The sequence below is a fragment of the Diorhabda sublineata genome, chromosome X (genome assembly GCF_026230105.1).
Source record: "Diorhabda sublineata isolate icDioSubl1.1 chromosome X, icDioSubl1.1, whole genome shotgun sequence".
NCBI classification, from domain to species: domain Eukaryota; kingdom Metazoa; phylum Arthropoda; class Insecta; order Coleoptera; family Chrysomelidae; genus Diorhabda; species Diorhabda sublineata.
In genome coordinates, this window is record NC_079485.1 from 25511914 (window position 1) to 25532056 (window position 20143).

The window sequence follows — 20143 nt, forward strand, 5'->3', positions numbered from 1 at the left end:
TTGATTTCAAATCTTTGTATACGCGTTATTAACTTTCACTCTTTTGCAGGTTAGGGGGCAGCGGACCAGTAATTTGGTCGTATTTCGCAGAATTTCAACCCAAGTCCAAAAGAGGCTCTATGCTTTCATTCATGGCGGCTTTCTGGACTTTGGGTAACTTATTTGTAGCCGGATTGGCGTGGTTAATAATTCCAGCAGATATTGGTTTCCAGAACCAATACTTTGTGTACAATTCCTGGAGGATATTTCTTCTCATTTGCTCATTTCCATCATTCATTGTTGCTGCTTTACTTTGCTTCTTACCTGAAAGTCCCAAATTTTTACTTTCGCAAGGTAAAAGTGAAGAAGCAATTGCTATTTTTAAGTACATATACCATATAAACACTGGAAACGATGCAGAAGATTATCCAGTTAAACATCTTATCTACGAACAAGAAGAGCTAACAGTTGAAGAAAAAGCAAAAATAGCAAAAAGAGGAAAATATACAAATATGATTGTTGATATTTTAGATAACAGTAAACAGTTGTTCGTATCACCAATATTGAAATTCACAATTATCTCAATCACAATCAACTTTACATTCCATATTGGGTAAGAACTAATTTTCGCGTTATTTTGCTGTTTATTATTCCCACCGGGAATAGAATTATAACTCATAAGCTCCCATACTAACAATAGTACGGAGCATTATTATATTATAGTATAGTATATCTATTTACAAACTGTATAATATTTCATAACAAGATCTTAAATTTAAAGCTACTTCATACTTATATTTTCTTTCAATAAAAATTTCTTTGTAGTTATTATGGTCTTATGATGTGGTTTCCCGAGTTATTTAATAGATTTGATGAATATGCAAAAGTGCACAACGGTGCAGAAGCAGGCGTTTGTGAAGTAGTTGATTATGTAGTGAACATGGGAAGTCATAGTGAAGGTAATTTATGTAACGACAAAATTTCATCATCTGTATTCTTGGAGTCGTTAATAACAGTGTCTGCTGCATTGCCAAGTAACATCATCGCTATCTTGGGAATGGATAGACTGGGAAGAAAATTCTTCTTAGGTATGGAAGTTATTATTTCACTTGTTAAATTTTGAATAGCAAAACCGAATAAGAAGAGATAAAAAAGAAAATAATATTAACAAATATATTTTTTTTCAGTATTCAGTACAGTATCTTCTGGTTTGTGTTCAGCCTGCATGTATTTTGTATTCAACAAGACTCATAATTTAATTGTATCTGCTGTATTTAGTAGTGTTATATCCTGTGGTAATGCAGCTTTGGATTCTCTGATCACTGAAATTTTCCCAACTCATCTCAGGTAATAAACAGAATGTGCTTCTAATCCAATACGAAGTTTGAAAAATTCTTTAATCCTAAAGAGAGCAAATAGAATGGAAATCATTTTCGTTATAAAAGTTGTATTACTTTATTATTTACTGTGAATTTATTCTTTTAGGGCCACTGGTATAGCCATTTCTATGGTAGCAGCTCGTCTAGGTGGTATAATTGGTAACATAGTAATTGCCCAGTTGCTAGATATGTATTGCCCTGCTCCAACGTTTATCGTGACTGCACTATTGATAGGAGGTGGTTTACTATGCTTATTCTTACCAAACACCACACAGAAACCACTACAATAAGTCGATTTTATATCCTCACATTATGAAGATAATTTTTCTTTCTTATTAATATTACTTTACTAAATAGTGTTAGCCATTTACTTGTTACCTGTTAGATCCTTTCATTTCTTCAGTTATCCATTCTTCTTAAAATGATGTGTAATTGAAGCAATAATTGGTTTATAACAATTGTAGATAAAATATGTCTTTGTATTAGTATTAGTAATATAAGAAGTATGTAGTTTAGTTCCTAGAATTTACACATTTCCGTCATGTATTATACTATAAATAAATATTAATTTAATTCAAAATTCATTACTTTTATTTGATTCCTACTCATCTGGTAGCTACTGTTTTAATTAAGTAAATCACGACTCTGATCACTGGCAGTCAAATTTCAAAATCATATCATATGCCCAAAAGGTTGTGTTAGTTATTTATTAGTTGAAAACACATTTTTGAGAAAGCTTGTATTATAGAAAAACTGACATATTTCAGTTGGAGGGGACAGTGAAAGCTCAAACGTGTGAGTACCGGTTTGATAAATTTTTAACACATGTGTGAAAAGTATTTAAACACATGGGCTGAAAAGTATATAAACACGTGTGCTGAAAAGTTGAAAAATCCTACAAAATATTCTTTATTTTGTAATATTAGAGATGACAAAAACGAAAAGAATGATTACGAAATATTTTATAACTAAAGAATAGAAAAAGAACCAATAGAACAATAAATTTTTTCTAACTATATTAGATACCTAACAAGAACTAAATAATTATTAATGATTTTGTTTTACTTTTTTCCAAAGACGTTTTAAAAGTTGTTATTATAGCAATTACTAAACTGCAGTGGATTTTGTAAATCATATTGTCTACGTCTTCAGCCTTCTTAAATTTGGCCTTTTGCCTTTCGGCACTCAGCCAGATTCATATTGTATTCGCGTATTCCCTCTATCGTTCGAGACCATATATAACATAAGAAAAAGAGGCATTTCAATACATGTATGTTTTGTTAATTTTGTGTGAAATAAACTACTATCGTAGGTAAAAACGACTGTGCAATCTATAATTTTCATAAGTGGTCGTAAGAAAAATATACATACAATTCAACTTCCAATATCTACATTATTTCCAATTTATAAACAATATTTTTTTTTCAAGTATCTCGCATCAACCATGTTGGCTATTAGCGAAGGATTTGGTAATATAATCATAACTTGTAAATTAAAGACGTATTTAACAGATACTTATAGATATTATCCATGTCGCAAATCCTACCTAGTAGAGTTTTCATGTCAATTGATTTTCATATCATTTGGTATAATGTGACTTGTTTTTTAGCGATTATTGCATATTCGCGGCCAATGTTTAACACTTTCCTTTATTTGTTTTAATTTTTGAAATGATCCTTGCCACTGAAGATGAATTTTCATTTTGATATATGCTTCCACGTGACTATATACCGCACTATTCATTATATTTACATCACTGCATACCGTAACATCTTTTGCGTATTTGTCAGCATCTTCATTTCCTTGTATTCCTTGATGAGAGGGCACTCACAAAAATCTGGCATCTAAGTTGTTGTTTTGTATAAGATGCATTTGAATGTTTGTAGTTCAAGATGGTTGTTAGCATAGATAATTTTTAAGGAACTCAAGGCATTTAAGAAGTCTGTTATAATTAGTTTTTTGTGGGTTTGGTGATTGAATTTCGACAAAGCTTGTAGAATAGCATATATTTCTGCCGAATTTATATTTCAAGGGAGGTTTATGAAAAGTGATAACAGCAGTCTCAACTTCATTGGGGGTTTGGATGCATCAGTGTATATTTTATGTTAAGTTAGAATACATTTAGAATTTCGAGTGAAAGTTCTCATATATTATAGAGGCTGGCGTTTCTGCCTTGTTAAACATATTCAAACTTGTAGACGGGGAACTGGTTACAAAAAGCAGGGTCGATAAGATGCGCGTCATTTCAGCTTTTAAACTGGCGGCCCTAACTTTGTACATTACCAAACGCCACTTCTTAAGGTCAGCACAGGTCAGATATGAAAATGCTAGCCGGTTTTCTTGAACGAAAAAATTGGCTGAAAAACTTCATAACGAGCGCGCGTGAAACCTTTAGTAACGTGCGGTTTAAGCCTCAAATAAGAGGGGTGTAATAGCGCAAGAAGTTTTGCAGGCCGGAAAACCCTCGTAAGAAGTGATCGAAAGTGCCGGAAAACTCATCTGAAAAATCTCATAACGTGCGCGCGTGAAACTTTTTTATTTGGTTTTTGAGGTCTCAACTAAGAGCAGTTTCTTGGGGCACCACGAGCTGTTACTCAATACTGAGCAGCTTTATCAAAAAGTATAACTATTCCCAGAAGTTTTAAGAAAAATTTGATCAAAATCATAGCGTTGTTGGCGGCACTCGAGTAGGTGGAAAATGAGTAAGCGCTATAAATTCAAGCGCGCCTAAAAAATGATTATATTTCAGCGAGTTTTCATCGTATTCTGATGATTTTTTTTTATTTCGGATAGCTCAAACAGATATTTTGAATAGAGACATCAAAAATAATTTTCCATTAAGCAAAACTTCTTGCGCTATAACACTGCTCTTAGTTGAGACCCAAAAAACCTAATAGATAAGTTTAGCGCGCGAATGTTATGTGGTTTTTCAGATGAGTTTTCCGACACTTTCGATCACTTCTTACGAAGGTTTTCCGACCTACAAAACTTCTTTCACTATTACACCGCTCTTATTTAAGGCTTAAACCGCACGTTACAAAAAGTTTCGCGCGCGCACTTTATGAGGTTTTTGAGCCAATTTTTTCGTTCAAAAAAACCGGCTAGCATTTTTATATCTGACTTATGCTGTCCTTAAGAAGTGGCGTTTGGTGATGTACTAAGTTGGGGCCGCCAGTTTACAAGCTGAAATGGCGCGCACCTTATCGACCCTGCTTTTTGTAGCCAGCTCTGGGACTATAGTGTCAATGTTCGGAATTTTAATCAGCCATTGGGGAGGTAGATCAATATTTAATTGTAGAATGGGAGGAATCTGCATATCTAGTTGTCTGATATATTTAGAAACTCTCTGATAAATGGAATAGTCCACTTTTTTCCTGAATTCGAACGTATATGACAATGTTAGGTATTATCTTCTTTTAGCTACTGACGGATCTCCTAGCTCTACTTTTAATTATGCATAATTAGCTATGTTACCTAAACATTTTAGTATCTGTTTTTTAGCGGAGAAATAGGCGTTGGACCCATAATCGATCTTAGATCTTATGACATGCCTGTAGATTGAGAGTAAAATCTCTTGGTCAGATCCCCAGTCTCTGTTTGAGAGAAGTTTTAATAGGTTTAATCCATTCTGACATCTGTTTCAATTCAGTTGTGAGCCAAAGATCATTCCCAGATATGTGATTTTTGGTCTACCTCTCTTTTAGAGAACATTTTACATCTGGTTTTCGATGCAGAAAAGCGAGAACCGGAGTCTCTGGACCATTTTTCAAGTATATTTATGTGTGATTGTAGAATTAATTTCAATGTTGTTAGATTCTTACTTCTTATGTACATAACCAGATCATCTGCATAGATTCTTAGACTTTTATTGGTTTCTGTATATTAGTGGTTATGTTGATAGCTATCAGGAATAGAGTTGAATTGATTTCTGAGCTCTGCGGTGTTTTATATTGTTGTGTTATAAGGTGAGATATAGAACCATTTATACTTCTATTATTCAGAAAATTGTAAATGAAAGTCAGCATATGTCCATCTATGTTCCATTCTTTCAAGTTTTTTATGTGTGAAAGCTTTGTTTATGTCAAAAAATACAGCTATGTATTTCTGATTGTTTGCTAAAGCCTAATGTATATCACTTTCTAGATCTATGTTTCCGAGTGGGCTTTTGTGTTTTATAAAACGAGTCTGTTCTGGTGTTATCAGTTTGCTTCAATCTAGTTCTCAAACAAGTCTCTTATTAATTATTTTTTCTAATAATTTGCATATGGTGCAGGTGAAGGATATGAGTCTGTAGGAATCAACTGATAATTTATTTTTTCTTATCTTCTGTATGAGTATAATAGTCCCTTGCAATTATTTTTTTGGAAATGTATGTTTTGACATTTGATTAAATATTCCCAGCAGTGTAGCTTTAGCTGTTTATGAGAAATTTAGAAAACTAATAGGTATATCGTCTGGCTCTGGGCTAGAATCATCAAAGGAAATAATGTCTTCGTCAAACGCAGTTTTTAGAAGTGGTTTGTTGATGTCCGCTCTATAGTGTTGATGTGAAAATGATGAATACTGTTTTTATTATTTTCCAAAAAACTCTCTCTGAAAGCAATATCGATAGGTTGTTTCTCGTAATTGCTGGCAAGTAAATGAGCGATTTGCTTAGGGTTACAAATAATTTGACTGTCATCATCTACAATACAACACAACAATAATTATAAAGAGTTTTGTAGTTGAATATAATGTTAATATCGAAGATGTAGATAAAAGCATTCTTTGTGCTCTGTTAACTTTTGTTTTCTAAAGGATCTAACCACTCTGTGAATACCTACTATCGAATCAAAACTCACAATACCTCAGAATAATACGCCTACATTCTTATGGGGCAATAATATAAATTCAACTCTTATGAGTACACTTGAAGTATTCATTGTGCACAACGTTGCCACAGTTTGACCCTTTATTGCCGAATTCAAGATAGCGGAACGGCACGCCTCGAATTTGGGGTACCTGATAGCTGCTTTGAAAATCTATGTACAGACACGAGTGTTCCAGTGTTCAGCCAGAAAAACCTAGCGGGTAAATGGTTTTACAATAAATTGCTTGACACTCTGTAAATTTTCAATGTTTTTTCCTTCAAATTTATTCTGCAGTTTAACTAATACTTCAAATTCTGTTTTTTATATTTCGCAAGAAGCAGTTGAAGCCATATTCAAATCTTCGATTCAGTTTTTTACATACTTTGTATACGACAACGTCAGGATTGAATGGATACAAAACGCACTTCCTAAAACCATTGATGATGGAATTTGACAGTGAGCTGTTTTCAAGTACTTATTTTAATAAAAGGCAAAATGTTGTCTTTGTTTAAACACTGTTAACACTCTCTTGTTTAGACTGTCAACTTTCTACCATCTTTTTCCACTCATTTTTGAGTCCTCTAAATACACTTACATCGGCAGTTTGCATTATGTTGGCAGATAATGCGTACAATATTGTACCATTGCTGCTGCGAAATTTACTCAACTCCATCGTTAAACAGTGTCAATCAATAACAGTACTTTTTCAAGCCATTTGTTGAAGCCATTCGCCGTATATTCGTAAAAGACATCGTTATGCATCCAGCTGCTCTCAGATTCACCCAAGTACCATTCAGAACGTTTGCTATCAACCACCGCTTTAGGTGGCCTTATATATGGAAAAATCACCATTGGATACACAGTCTTCCCGTTTGCAGAAAATACTAACAACACTGTAATTGTCACTTTTTCGTTTGTTTTTTTTAATCTCTACATAGAGCCACTTGTCTCATTACCATTGAATATTCTTTCAAGGTGTTCCAAAATATTAGAAACATTCTATTGGTTTAAATATGGTTAAAACTCAAGAAACCATTTTCCTAAATATTCTTCTGTTGTTATACTTTTTGATGTTGTTAAACCCCCAACTCCTCTAAAAGACAATTCTTGATATCTCTTCGAAATGACCTTTACCATTTTTCTCCATGACAATTTGTTGAACAGTATTCAAAAGATCGTTTTTTTGCACAGAAATCCATATTTTGTTAACTCATTAATCCAGTCGCCGTGCAGGCGATCTTGCAGAAGAATTTCCAAGCTACTGGTCTATTAGTCGTTTCTTATGTGCCATTCTGTGGAAAGTTTAAAAAGTTTGCTTGTAGGTACCTACTTAATAACACTAAATTTACAGAAGCTGACTCCTGATTCCTATAAATCTACAGCTCAGCCGTTAGGATAAAAGACGTCTGACTATTAGTTATACCTACTCAGAACACAGTTTTATGAGTAAAATTATAATTCAGAATGTGATCTTTGCGAACATGGTAAATATGGACCTCAGTCGTAAAATTTGTAGTTTCCAGTAGTCGGCCCGGTGGCTGAGTATAGAATTTTGTATATATTTCAGAGCCAGTACTCAGCCAAAACATATTTAAGTAATTAAGTATCTACGACTGTTCACATCAAGGATTTATTGACCTATTCTCATCCACCTAACCTCTGCACAAAACTACAATCTCCTACATAAAGAATTTTTAGTTTAAGTTCATTGAACTTTGGGACAGCGGGGAGAATACATGGATGACTACCGGGTCGCAGAAAATAATTTGGTATATTGTTTTTCTTTAGTTAGACTTCTGGGCACGGCTGAGGTTAGACACAGTTACCCTACATAAGTTATTCTGCAAATAGAATATAATCAATCAAGATTATATCTCATAAGTAGTATAATCAGCAAGTTATGGAGGCTTGCGATATTTGTATATTTTTGGGATTTTTGATTTAAATTAACGAACAAAACAAGTAATAAAAGGTTGAGATTTGAATTAGAAATTTTCACCGCGTTCTGCAGAGAGTTTCAACTTTTTGTGTTTGGTCATCACTTTAGTTATTTATCTGACCACTATAGTTTTATTACTTATTTATATTAGTTGGTAGCACTGAAAGAATGTAAGATAAAGGATGGTAGCTTGATAACAACTAATAATATACTAATACTAAAAAATAATCAAACTATAGTAGCCTTAATGATAAATATAAAAATACCAATCTAACGACCAATCAGAACAAACCAAAAGCAGAATGTGACTTTCAGAAACTCTTATCAAAACACGTTTTGTGTTTGGATCCGCAATCAGCTAATTGGTGATCTACCTGATTCAGGATCAGAGCTCATAAAAAGCCCTTTTACATTAAATTAGAAATTGAAATTAAATTTCCACAGAACCTGAATAAATAATATATATCTCTATAGTATTCTCGCGATCTATTAGCGGCACAGAACATTTTATAGTTCTATGCTGATAAATATATCTAACCTTTTATTTTGAGATATAAGAATTTTGTTTTTGTTTGTTTATGTTTGTTTATTTCAATCTGTGGTTTGTTTAATTTTCATATTCAATTTATAAATTCACAAAGAAACTTGTCTGTCATTTAAAATTATGTTATGTAGTTAAAATCCATTGTTAACAATTTGATATAAAATAGGTCACATATAAAAGTGTAAACCTGTAGAAAACTTGTGAAGAAGTATTATTATCAGTAAGTAAATATAACCTGAACCGAGTCAAACTGTCTACATACAATGACTGTATTACGGCAAAAAGTGGATGTGTTAACAAATCAGTCACAAGAGATTTATAAATTGCTGAAGAAAAATTTAATATCCAAGGAATATGCGAATTATCAGTTCATGCAAAAAAGCCAAATACCTACAATGCACTTTCAAAGATCTTTACCTCGTTTACCAATACCTGCCTTAGATCTAACATGTAAACGCTATTTAGCAGCACAGAAGCCTCTTCTTATTGATGAAGCATACATAAAAACGGAGAGCAATGTAGAACAATTTATAAATACTTCTGGAAAACATCTTCAAGAACTGTTAAAAAATTATGATAGATTGAATAAGCATTCTAGTTACATATCAGAATTTTGGTCAGATAGTTACTTACGAGACCGCAAACCCATACCTATAAATTATAATCCAATCTTAGTTGTCCATAAAGATGAAAGACCAGCTTATAATAATCAACTTATTAGAAGTGCCAACATGATAATAAGTTCATTAAGATTTTACAAATCATTGAAAGCGGACATTCTAGAGCCTGAAGTATATCATCTTAACCCAAAGAAAAGTGACACAGAAAGATTTAGAAACATTTGTAGTAAATTACCTCCAGCAATATCCTGGTATGGGGCGTATCTATTCAAAGCATATCCTCTAGATATGAGTCAATATCCAAATTTGTTCAACACTACAAGGATTCCAGAAATTGACAAAGACAGGCTTATTCACAATCCAGCTGGAAAACATATTACAGTACAGTACAAAGGTCACTTTTATGCTTTTAGGGTTCTTACTAATAATAATGATATTATACCGGCAAAACAGATTTTAGCAAGATTGAAGTATATTTTAGAAGACCCTATTCCTAAATGTGAGTTTCCAATTGGCATTTTAACAACTTTGGAAAGGAATAAGTGGGCTAGTCTAAGACATGAATTAGAATCAAATGGAAATGACCAGTGCTTGAAATATATTGATTCTGCTCTATTTAATGTTTGCCTTGATTCTGAGGATTTAGGGGAAGATCCCTACGGTATAGTAAGAAACTTTTTACATGGAGATGGAGAAAATAGGTAAGTTTTAATAGTTGTAATTAAAGTCATAGTAGTATACAAGGTTTGGTGAAAACTACATATTATTCATATCAAATACATTTTTCAGATGGTTTGATAAATCGTTTTCACTTCAAATTTCCAAAGATGGACAAGCTGCAGTTAATTTTGAACATGCTTGGGGTGATGGGGTAGCTGTTTTAAGATATATTCAAGATGTCTATACTGATTCAAGAGAGAATCCATTTATTTCTCCAGACACTGATCCTTATGATGATAATATTTCAAATGTGATACGTCTAGGTAAATATGATTTTTTTTAATAATTTGTTTAATAACATAACATTGTTATTTCAGATGTACACCTCAATGATAAAATCAAATCTAGTATTCAAGAAGCTAAAAACGAATATAAAAGCACTTGTAAAAGTCTTGATATAGATTATTTAATATTCAATAGAATTGGTAAAAATGTCTGCAAAAAACAAGCAGTAAGTCCTGATGCTATAATGCAATTAGGCTTTCAAGTTGGATATTATAGAATGACTGGAAAATTTGTTCCAACATATGAATCATGTAGTACAGCAGCTTTCAAGCATGGTAGAACAGAAACTGTTAGGCCTTGCACCAATGCCACAAAGGTGTGCTATATTTGGAAAATGTTAATATAATTTAACTTCTAAATATTTTTCTAGGCATTTGTTCTTGCAGTTACATCAAAAAACAAACCTCCAGTGTCAGAATTGAAATATCTGATATCAGAATGTTCAAAAGGTCACAACCAATTAACAAGAGAGGCTGCTATGGGTCAGGGCTTTGATAGACATTTGTTTGCTTTGAAAAAATTTGCAGAAAAAACAAATATGGCTTGTAACATATTTGAAGATCCTGCCTATGCCATGTTGAATCATATTATTTTGTCTACAAGCACTCTAAATTCTCCAGCTATTTTTGCTGGAGGTTTTGGTCCTGTGGTTAAAAATGGGTTAGGAGTGGGGTAAGTGATCTTAAACCTTCAAAAATTGGAAAATTCATTCAAATATACCATACATGTCCCTTATGAATAGAAGTTTGTAAAAAATGATGAAATTTAATACTTTAGTTGTAGCACACTTTATTAGAAAATTATACACCATAATTCAATTATTCTCTCAATATTGTATTGACATTAACATAAATCCTCATATTTCTTCTAATATTTATAAAATATTTCATATTTTATTATATGTTTAGAGGAAACTTGATTATCTGGTCCTCAGTTACATATCTAATTATCCCACTAACCAACTGGGATAAAATAAATTTATAACCCAAATGGAAACCACCGATACCTATATATTATTATTGAAGGTATGACATTGAAATGATTTGAAAAAATATGTTGCATTTAAATAATGACTTATTTATTTTTCGCAATATTTGTAGTAGATCTGCTTTCACATTTTTGTCCTCCATATTGACCATCTTTATTCAGTAGCCCAAACCTCTTGTCTGATTGTCTTGATTATACCATATGTTGTGATCTTACTACTGCTGACAATTATCGCTTTCCAATTATAAAATTTGAGCACCAAATTAGCACACAGGTGCGTAATGCTTCAAACCCATCTTCCAAATTGTCGTTTTTAAGATTTATGTGTTGAACACAGTTGCGTTTTTCCTTTTCCCCTCAAACACCAGATAAATTTTTGGGCTCAATGAGTTTCAAAATTGTCCTTTAAACACAAACTGTAGGATTGACGTTATGTGGGCATTTATTTTAAATTAATTTAGATTTACATTTGTGTTTATTTAGAAAAAAATTTTCTTATTATTGGATTCAGACACAAATTGGGAATATGCAATAGTACTTAAGGTAGTACTAGTACTACTGGTTTTAGAATTTGCTCTCAGAATTTAATGAAATTTGGAATATTAGTTTATTATTATAAGATAATCAACCAGTTAAATTTTTAGAGGTCTACAGAAAACTGAAGAAAATATTACATTCAAACATTTTTGCTTTTTCCATTGATGCTTATGGGACATCCGAGTTTATCCCTTATTTCATATAGCGTGACGTCCATATTTCAATAAAAGTAGTATAAATAGATAAACATTTTTGTTACTTGAAATTTGAACTTAAGAGCAGTGAGGCAACACTGCGGACGAGATTATGACGCGCGAGAAATTTGAACGTGTACAGAACGCGGTATGAGGGGATACATGTTACAGTAAAAGTAATAAATTCGGTTATCATATAAAATTGCCGGTGATTATACATAATCACCACTACAGAACATACCAAAAAGAAGGTCGACTTGTATGTGAATATCGGCAACACAAATTTAGTTTGATTTGATTTAATTTAAAAAAATCATGATATTTATCATATTCCCCATAATTAGTTGGGGATTTTATAAACTAACCGGTATATTTAATAAATATGAAATAATTTATCATATTTACCAAATTCAGTGGTGATTATGCATAACCACCAATTTATCATTTTTACTGTAACATACATATTATATTCTATCTCTTTTCCTTTACGCAGCGTTGCCAAATATAAATATGTAATACAAATCAAACTACACAGAGCAGGCATGTGACACTTGTGGTAACGGTAGTACTACCTTAATGAAGAAGACTGTAAAAGCGCCTAAGTAGGTATATATATAGTAAAAAGTCTAGTTTCAAAGAAGTGCTTCCATAGTATTCCTATTTTATATTCAGTTAATCAAGTATCTTGTATCTCGGACACGGCAACAAATAATTTGTTTTCAAATTTGGAAATTGGAAAGCGACTAATGAAGGACTGTCATATACTTTGTGCTTTTAATAATTACCTAGCAATATGTATTTTATAATGGTGGATAATTTTAAAAACCACTTCACCTCGTTTATTCTGTTATTTGTACAGCTAAATTCATCTGTTAGTCCATTCATAGTTTATTATTTTTAGGTATATTATTAAGGATGATGAACTAGGAGTATTGGTAACCAGTTATCCTCCTTACCATCGCGGTTCCGATTTTATTGATTCGTTAAGAGGAACTTTTGATGAACTTGTAAGTCTTCTCCAAAAATACTGAAAATTATCATGAAAATGAGTTAAGTGTGCATTGAAATGGGCTTCCACTCAAATATTTTTATATTTCACTATACTTTTTTGGAGTTAAGCATTTAAGATTTTTTGAGAAGTTAAACTTTAATTTTTGATTTAAGTTAATTAACAGAATTTAATATGATTGAATTAAATCATATTATTTATGTATTGTTTCAAATATATTTATTCAAATAGTAAAATGTTTTTTATTAAACTTAAATCAATGATACTGTGAAGGCTACTGCATTCAAATTGTTTGCTTGAGGCGCTGGTGAAGAGGGAAGTCTCCAAAATGTCAAATATCACTGTTTCAGACTATCTATACATAACCCTCAGTGTTCAAACGCCTGACATACATGATACGTGCGACGAATTAAAGAAATGTTTGTAGAATTGAATGTTCTTGAATAAGGTACTTTATTTCAGGGAATGTATATTTCATACAAGACTAATTCGTTGAAAACAAAGGTTAACCACTTAATATTAGATTCACGTTCATACAAAAAATTCCCTCATTCATTCTTCAAATCGTTACTAGGCTGCGTGCATATACAATTCCGAGAGGGAGAAACCACTGTGTATTGTACACGTATTAAAGCTCCGCTCTAAATTAATTCTTACTGTATCAATTCTTGTGGTTCCTTAATTTGTTTTACTGTGCATTGGGGATTATATTGAGAGCTTTTCAATTGACAAAAGAATTAGATTTCTTTCAAAATTCCACTTTACATATCAATGTTCTTCGTCCTCTCCACACCATGAGCATCATGGACGATCCGGAGTGCCCTTGGTGCATTGAGGAGGACGAAACCGCTGACCACGTTATCTGTGAGTAACTGCACTCGTACGAGAGCGGTTTAAACACCTGACCAAACCTCACAACTTGCCTAATGACATCCAAGGGCTCAAGCCAAAGCGCCTGGTCGGCTTCTCAAGAGACATCAGCCTTTGGTAACGTCAAGTGGAGCATGACGGGCCTACCACCAAACAGGACAACGCTTTTATATTAGTTTAAAATCTTTCGATAAAAATAATATTCATTTGCCCCTCATGCAATATAGCCAATGACGACATCCTATAATAATTATAAAAAAGAAGAAGTTGAATTGTCGGCCTCTAACCTAAAAAATTAGGTATATAATACTCGTTATAAGTGTATTGTGAATTCCATATTCAAGAACTAAGAAAATAATATGAATAGACTTCTAGAACAATTTTTTATTGAATCTTTAACTAGTGATTCAACTTTTATATAAATAAGAAATGAGTTGTAAATACTGGGAAAAATGTCCTCACGTTACGGTGCCGACAATATTCATTTTCTATCTCGTTCGGGACATTTTATCTATACTGCGCATGCTTGAGGATGCGCAGAAACAAGCTGAAACCTCGGAGGATAGAGAAATCGTTGACATTCTGTCTTCCTAAGTCAGAACAGCTTCCACTTATAGGAGTATTACATATATGGACCCAAACATATTTTGATACCATATTGAAAAACTTAAATATATATTTCGATCCATAGATATAATCTATACTGCTGAATATATATAATTTCTATGTTGAAAAGTTTTGCCAATTTTAGAAAGAAACAACCTCTGGTGTAAAAAAGAGTTATCTTTGTTTCACTGTGCGGTTATTGATGGAACGAGATAAGTAGCGAAATATAACGGTGGAAGGAATATTATAGAAGAAATTAATATGGAGGATAGAGGTAAGGAGGACCATGAATTAGGCAATAATTTTGTTCTGGCACCGATTAGTTAATTTTGGAGGTTTGCCAATCAAACTGACCCTCTGCCTACTTTAATTCGTCGGAACCAGAAAAAAATATAGATGAAGTATCGAGGGTGACATTTTTTTCCTCCGTCATGTATCCATGGGGTAAGAACCAATAAATATTGATTTTAAATTATCAGTCCATAATATGAGGTTCGTACTAAGGAGGGTTGAGGTAAGGAGGACTATATCATATGGGAGCTTAGCTTAAAAACTGTCCGCTTGTAGACGGTAAATTATAATTGAAAATTTGACCAGAATGGCGCTCCCGTCGGACGAGATATCATATGAACTTAGTTATTTTAAATAGAATGAAGTATGCAGTGTTAGAAAAGTTTAAAATTTACACTCATGCGATAGTAGCGCCTCCATAACATAAAGAATTTGATGGACACTTTCTGTAGCACAGAGATGGTTCTCCTTACATCTACCCTCCATAGAAATTAAAAGGAACACTTGACAGCTCTTTCTTTGTATCTCATTCTAATATCGGTCACGAAATTTATTGAAAGTGCAGTCTAGTATTACTTTGTCTATGTTTCGTTCTGTGCCATATTTAAAATTAATTGAACTTCGTACTTGTCATTATATGACAATTCGTAAACAAACAAAATTTGACAAACAACATAACCAAAATAGGAGAAACGGAGGAAACAATAATATCAAAATGAATGTAAAAGATAAATATATAGCTGGGCCCAAAATGAATTCAACAAGTTTATATGTTACCACTACGCAAATAATATTGAAAGCAGATCCAAAAAATTCAAATTCATGGCAAGATCTTTATAGACTGATACCATATTTACGAAATTCTTTGTGTTGTGTAGTTTGTTCAAATTTATTAGTAGATCCATATTCGCCAACAATAGCGCAGTGTCAGCATCACATATGTAAACTATGTAAAGGGGGTCGAAAAAAAATTAAACCTGCTTGCGAGGGTTGCAGAGACTGTGTTGATTATTCAGAAAATAAAAGATTACGGATATTATTACAATGTTACAAAAAAATGTGTAGTTCTTTAATAAGTTCGCCTTTACTAAAATGCATTTCAATGCAGGAGTCAGAGCCGGGTACAGGCTTTGAAAGGGGGGCAAGTAATTTATTATCATTAATAAAAGAGGGAGCTCTTTTTGAAGATGATTATAAAAGTAATGGAGGTTTACCAAAATCCACATATTCAATACTACCATGCATTTATACTAATACACAAAGTAAACCAAACAATGAAAAACCTATTGTTCTAACTCCAAACATACAAAGATCTTCATTTTACTCTGTTTTATATCCTGGAAATGGAAGTAAAATTACCCTTAAAAGAAAAACAAAAGAAGGAAGTGGAACTGTATCCAAAGCTCTTGTAACAAATAGTAGGCCAAAAGAGCTTTCAGAAAAGGTATGAAAAATGTAGGTTCAGATTGTAATATTTTCAAAATTGTACACATTTTTATGCTTATTTCAGACTTTATTCAAAAAGCCATGCACTGTAAAACCCAAAAAAGGCTGTAGATGTGGAAATGCAACAGCCACTCCAGGAAAGTTGACGTGTTGTGGACAAAGATGTCCTTGTTATGTAGATAGTAAACCATGTATAGAATGTAAATGTAGGGGGTGCAGAAATCCTCATATTAAAGAAGGTCAAAAAGTAAGTACTTGTGGGATTTCAAAAATTTCATTACCATCTTTGTGAAATAAATATGTACCTTTTATCATCGATGACTTATACATTCAACTAATATGATATGTAATTTGTTCAGGTGATACCACATATTCCTGATATTCAAATCCAGCTTCCAACAGTAACAACGACCACTACCATTTCCAATAAACCCCAGGTATCTTCATCAAAAATATCAGATATTAAAATAGAAGACATTGATTTGGACGAACAATTTGGAAGTTTTGGTAGAATAGGCGTAGCTGAACACTTCAAATCATTTGACTGTGAGTACTTCAATAACAAAAAGTATCAGTTAATGAACTGTGGATTATAATATAAGTAGATGATCATGGTAGTTTAAGTGATGAAAATTTCTCATAGATGTTTGAAAATCTATAAATAATACAATGTGTAGTAAAATTAACACATAAAATTTTTTAATCAAAACCAATAAATTGGAAATATGAAAGTTATGAGACAATGTTTTGTTATGATTATATTAAAGCTATATTCTTCATAACACTGTCAAAATAGTAAAGATAATTGTTAATATGCAATATTATGAATCCTGTGATTAATTTGCATTGTAGTTTATAGGAGTGAATGATGCAAAGCACCTGTAAGAATATAAAATTTTCAATCGAGTAATGTAATGCTGCCATAGCACTAGTGAACAAAACAATCAGATAATTGGCAGGATTTCTGAAGACCAAAAGTAATAACCAAAAAAGACTTGACAAGATTCATTTTGGGAATGCGAGAATTACAATGCCACTTTGTTGTTACAAGCACTGCACTGCAACAAAAATTTACTCGTAGTATAATTACCCTATTATTAAAAAAGAACTCTGAAACTGGAAAGAACGTTCTTTCTCATAGGAATATATTTTATTTAGTGATTTTGTCATTTCTGTTGCAACCACAGTGAGTTCAATTTGATTCAGGAAGGTCATTTTACAGCTGTTCAATACATAACAGTGATGCTGAGGAATTTTTATTAATCCACGATAATGCTGATAGTGCTTGTGCTAGTGTAGTATAAAGTTACCTTTAGGAAGTGCAACTCTAGCTTAGGTCGCAAGAAGCCCGAATGACCTTTTATTGAGGTTACCATAAATTGCTATTTAGATTTAACAAACTACTGTAAAATCCCGCTTAACGCGGGGATAAACTTATTTTTTGTGATGAGAAAGTACATGAATGTAACATTGAATTGAATGTTGATATTTTTTATCATTTTAAAACTTCTAATTGTAATTTTTACTTTAGTTGTAGGTGGTTATAATGTCCCATTATCAGCAGACATTTTACCAGTAGTATGTAATGAAGATAATGCTGAAATGAACATTATGTGACAGATGAACATGAACACTTCTAGATGTAAATTTTAATTTACCATAGTTCCTAAAAAGAGTTACAAAAAGTTGTTCTGAATCAGGAACTTCTTGCCCAAATTTATTTTTTATCCGTGCACAAAAATTTACTTACAGATTATATTAATCTATTTGTATTATGGTGATATTTTATAAAATTAGGTTTAGTACTGAAGTCGTCTACAACTTTATTTTGAATATGATCATATTGAACTACAAAACTTGAAAATTTATACCTAGTAAAAGTAGAAACAGCATTTTAGATTGATAAATATTTTTTTTTACAATGTAAATAGTCAATAGTTATTTGATTATGTGTATATAACATTTGAATTTGTAGGTAGTAAACAAAACCTTTTTGCAATACCAAATAAATTAATTTATAATAAGCATCCACTGTACTACTCACAAAGCTGATCAAATGAGAGAGTGTAGAGACGCTCAACGTTTTTTCCCTTGAGTGAAAGGGCTCAAAATTTAAGTATAATGAATTCCTCACGACGTGCTAGTGGAGATGCACTTCAAACTTCAGTTAACTTCGTAAAAACGAGTAGTGTAGTGGAGCCATTACATATTATAAATCACTGACATCAGCCAGTTATCAGAACTGTTAGTTAACTTAATATATTCAACATTTTTACATGGCAGCTATACTTATTATTTAAAAACATTATTCAAAGTTGCAAAACTAAATATTGAATCTTCATTATTCATTATTAACGACAAAAAGTAAAACAAAAATACATCTGATCTTACAAATGAAGCTCTTCCGCAGTTCAAGACAACTTTTGTAGTTTGATCAAAATTCATGATCCAGGTGCATATCCAAATTTGAAAATATCCGAATAATCTTCCTGATTGTTCACTTTCAGTCAATTACTTGTAAGAATTATCACATTTTTTTGAGGATTGTCAGTTTTTTTTCAATATTCTGTTTATGATTAGATTGGTTTAGGGTACTTGCATTTTTTAGAAAGTATTCATGTTTTTGTTTATTTTATAAGTTTAATGTGAAATAATATCAGAAAGTAAAATATTTAATTAAAAGTGAAAGAATAATATTTAAACATTTAATTGAAAATCGCATAAATTTGAAATTTTTAACTAATAAGAAAACGAATAAGAAAACGATTCTCAATGAATTTCTGTTGTGACGTCGTAGGTTTAATAAAAACAGCAGTTGTCTGTTTAGTGATCTCGAGGTTATCGTTGCCGGCAACGTAGTGTATACAGTTTTTATTTATTAGTTAAGTATAAATAAAACATTTTTCTATATATAAGAATAAAATGAATACTTTTTATAGGTTAAGTTCTTACATTATTACATTAACACGTTAGAAATTAAATGCAATTACTATAAAATATTAAAATAAGTTAAATTTGAATCTTACATTAAAATGATCCTAGCAACAAAAATAATTACATCCTCAAAACGATCAATACTTTCAAACCATTTTGTTGTAGTATATTGGAATTTCATGGAATCATAAAAAAACTTAGTCGTGGTTTTTTTACATCCTGACACAAAACACGATATATATATATATATATATATATATATATATATATATATATATATATATATATATATATATATATATATACCATTTTTCAGATTAATCAAAGTTTAACAATAACACTTATTTTAGAATAACCGAGAGATAACTGTCGTATAACTTTGTATCATATGTTCAGTGTTTATTTTATACCTAGGACGTCACACAATATATCAACCTTACTGCAATTTCAAACTACCTACAAAATTTTAAAATTTTCAATTTTCAACATTGTCAATAAACTATATGATAAATTCTTATCTATGGATTTCTCAATCATTTCACTTTTATAACATTCTGTGACTATTTGTAATATTTTCTTCAATGCTAGATTTAGAGCAAAGATCTAATCTGAAAGGTTGAATGTTACCTTTACGTTAAGTTTTGTATAAGTTTCCTTAAGATTAAAAGTAACACATCACTCAATAAGTCTTGTGACTAAGAAAAACACATTTTTTGCCAAAAATCGATTTTATTCATCAATGTAAAATCCTAAAAAACTATACAATCGTACCAACGCTTCTCTATATTTTCGATGCTGTGTTTGTTTGAGGGATTTATCTTTTGTCTTTTGCCCCCAAATAGGCAATGGCTTCGTCATTTGGGCTTAATTTCTTATTGGCGAGCATCTTTTGACTGACATCAGCCAGTAGTTACTGGGAGCCAGATCTGGACTATATGGTGGATAAAGAGCGA

The 20143-nt window shown here is 31.8% G+C and overlaps 3 protein-coding genes across 4 annotated transcripts in view; all 3 read left to right on the forward strand.

Annotated features, from left to right (window-relative positions):
- Positions 1–1938, forward strand: part of LOC130451362 (synaptic vesicle glycoprotein 2B-like) — a 59926-nt gene extending 57988 nt beyond the window's left edge. For both annotated transcript variants that reach the window (XM_056790338.1, XM_056790337.1), the window contains exons 4-7: positions 50–592; positions 805–1067; positions 1167–1326; positions 1465–1938. In XM_056790338.1, the coding sequence (XP_056646316.1) occupies positions 50–592; positions 805–1067; positions 1167–1326; positions 1465–1648 (1150 nt within the window). In that variant the 3' untranslated portion in view covers positions 1649–1938. The remainder of the gene's footprint in view (positions 1–49; positions 593–804; positions 1068–1166; positions 1327–1464) is intronic.
- A 6655-nt stretch (positions 1939–8593) lies between these two features.
- LOC130451383 (carnitine O-palmitoyltransferase 2, mitochondrial) lies at positions 8594–13279 on the forward strand. Its single transcript, XM_056790361.1, has 5 exons — positions 8594–10012; positions 10101–10294; positions 10349–10632; positions 10687–10988; positions 12936–13279. The coding sequence occupies exons 1-5, from the start codon at positions 8955–8957 to the stop codon at positions 13063–13065; spliced, it is 1968 nt and encodes a 655-aa protein (XP_056646339.1). The 5' UTR covers positions 8594–8954; the 3' UTR covers positions 13066–13279.
- A 2085-nt stretch (positions 13280–15364) lies between these two features.
- On the forward strand, positions 15365–18632 carry LOC130450858 (E3 ubiquitin-protein ligase MSL2). Its single transcript, XM_056789529.1, has 4 exons — positions 15365–16254; positions 16321–16503; positions 16616–16802; positions 17788–18632. The coding sequence occupies exons 1-4, from the start codon at positions 15394–15396 to the stop codon at positions 17871–17873; spliced, it is 1317 nt and encodes a 438-aa protein (XP_056645507.1). The 5' UTR covers positions 15365–15393; the 3' UTR covers positions 17874–18632.
- Positions 18633–20143: the final 1511 nt, after the last annotated feature.